This window comes from Egretta garzetta, unplaced genomic scaffold, assembly GCF_000687185.1.
Source record: "Egretta garzetta isolate BGI_Z169 unplaced genomic scaffold, ASM68718v1 scaffold94, whole genome shotgun sequence".
Classification (NCBI taxonomy): domain Eukaryota; kingdom Metazoa; phylum Chordata; class Aves; order Pelecaniformes; family Ardeidae; genus Egretta; species Egretta garzetta.
The window spans coordinates 9,018,594-9,019,768 of record NW_009259683.1 but is presented as its reverse complement, the minus strand read 5'-3'; the positions used below and the strand labels follow the sequence as shown (position 1 = coordinate 9,019,768).

Here is a 1,175-nt window from a genome sequence, read left to right as displayed (position 1 = left end):
GGCCCTCCCTAGCTGGCCTCCCGCCTGCTGCAGCCCTCCAGGAGCTCAGTCATGAAGGAGATGTACACTATGGCCAGGCGCAATGTCTCTATCCGGGAGAGCCTCTTCTCGTAGGCGAAGGTGGGCACCTTCTTCCTCAGCTGATCAAACGCCTCGTTGAGGTTGAACATCCTCTTCCTCTCCCGTATGTTGGCAGCCTGGCGCTGGGCGTAGGTGATAACCCGCTTTCTCCGGGGTCTGTCCAGGAGGGAAGCGCTCCGCATCCTCTCCTCTTCCTCCTCCTCCTCCTCGTCGTCTTCGGCATCTCCATCTCCGAAAGCAGCCAGGGGCAGCCCCCGGGCCATCCCCTCCCGGAGCGACAGGACTCTGTCCCCGAAGGGAGGCCCGGAGGTGACCTCGCAGAGCCCCAGGCTCGGCCCGGCCCGGGGAGGGCCCTGGGGGGCCCCCAGGGAGAGGTCGGCCACGAAATCCAGCACCGAGGCGCCCAGCAGCCCCTCAGGGCAGGGCACTTGCGGGGCTCTGCCGTGCAGCTCATCCAGCAGTCCCGGGTGCTGGTGGGCTGGGAAGAGGCTGGGTGACATCTTACTTCGGAGAGGGCTTAATCTGGTCCCCCATCCCCAGCCCCGGCGGCGTTAATATTTATAACCCCCCGGATAACAGGATTAGCAGGACTAGAAAGAGTGGCTGGAAAATTTCTCGCCGTGATGCTGATGAGAGGAGACAGGCAGCCCCCTCGGGGACGCGTGGATGCTCCCGAGAGAGGAGTCCCCAGCGAGTCAATCCTGTCACAGCGATCAAGGACAGTTCCTTCTTGGCAAAACCCTCCGCTCTTACCTGCTGAGCACTTTTGTCTCTTCTTACACACCCGCAACCAAACGATTTTCAGCCTTTTTAAAGCCCGCAGCCGCAGAGCCGGGGCTCCGCTGGGCTGGTTTTCCTGCTTTCTGTCGGGATCTCTGAACCCCGAGAGACAGCCTGACAATTGATGTCAGGCAAGTGCATGTATGCTTTTAATGATGTCCTGAAGAGGGGACCTGCACGGAGAGGGTCACCGGGGAATGTTTACCCTGTATCCCAGCGCAATGGGAGCTGAATGACAGGACCTCCATTAGCCTAAGTAAGCATTGTAGGGGACCCGATATTGCATTCCCGGTAGTAACTGTTGGAATCGCCTC

At 60.3% G+C, this 1,175-nt stretch overlaps 1 protein-coding gene across 1 annotated transcript; it reads right to left on the bottom strand.

Moving 5' to 3' along the window:
• Positions 1-8: 8 nt before the first annotated feature.
• On the bottom strand, positions 9-581 carry FERD3L (Fer3 like bHLH transcription factor). The gene has a single exon (XM_009638686.1). It carries the CDS (start codon positions 579-581, stop codon positions 9-11), a length of 573 nt encoding a protein of 190 aa, XP_009636981.1.
• Positions 582-1,175: the final 594 nt, after the last annotated feature.

Bases quoted from the DNA above. Each gene is read 5' to 3' on its own strand.
- FERD3L (XM_009638686.1), bottom strand. From the start codon at position 581: ATGTCACCCAGCCTCTTCCCAGCCCACCAGCACCCGGGACTGCTGGAT.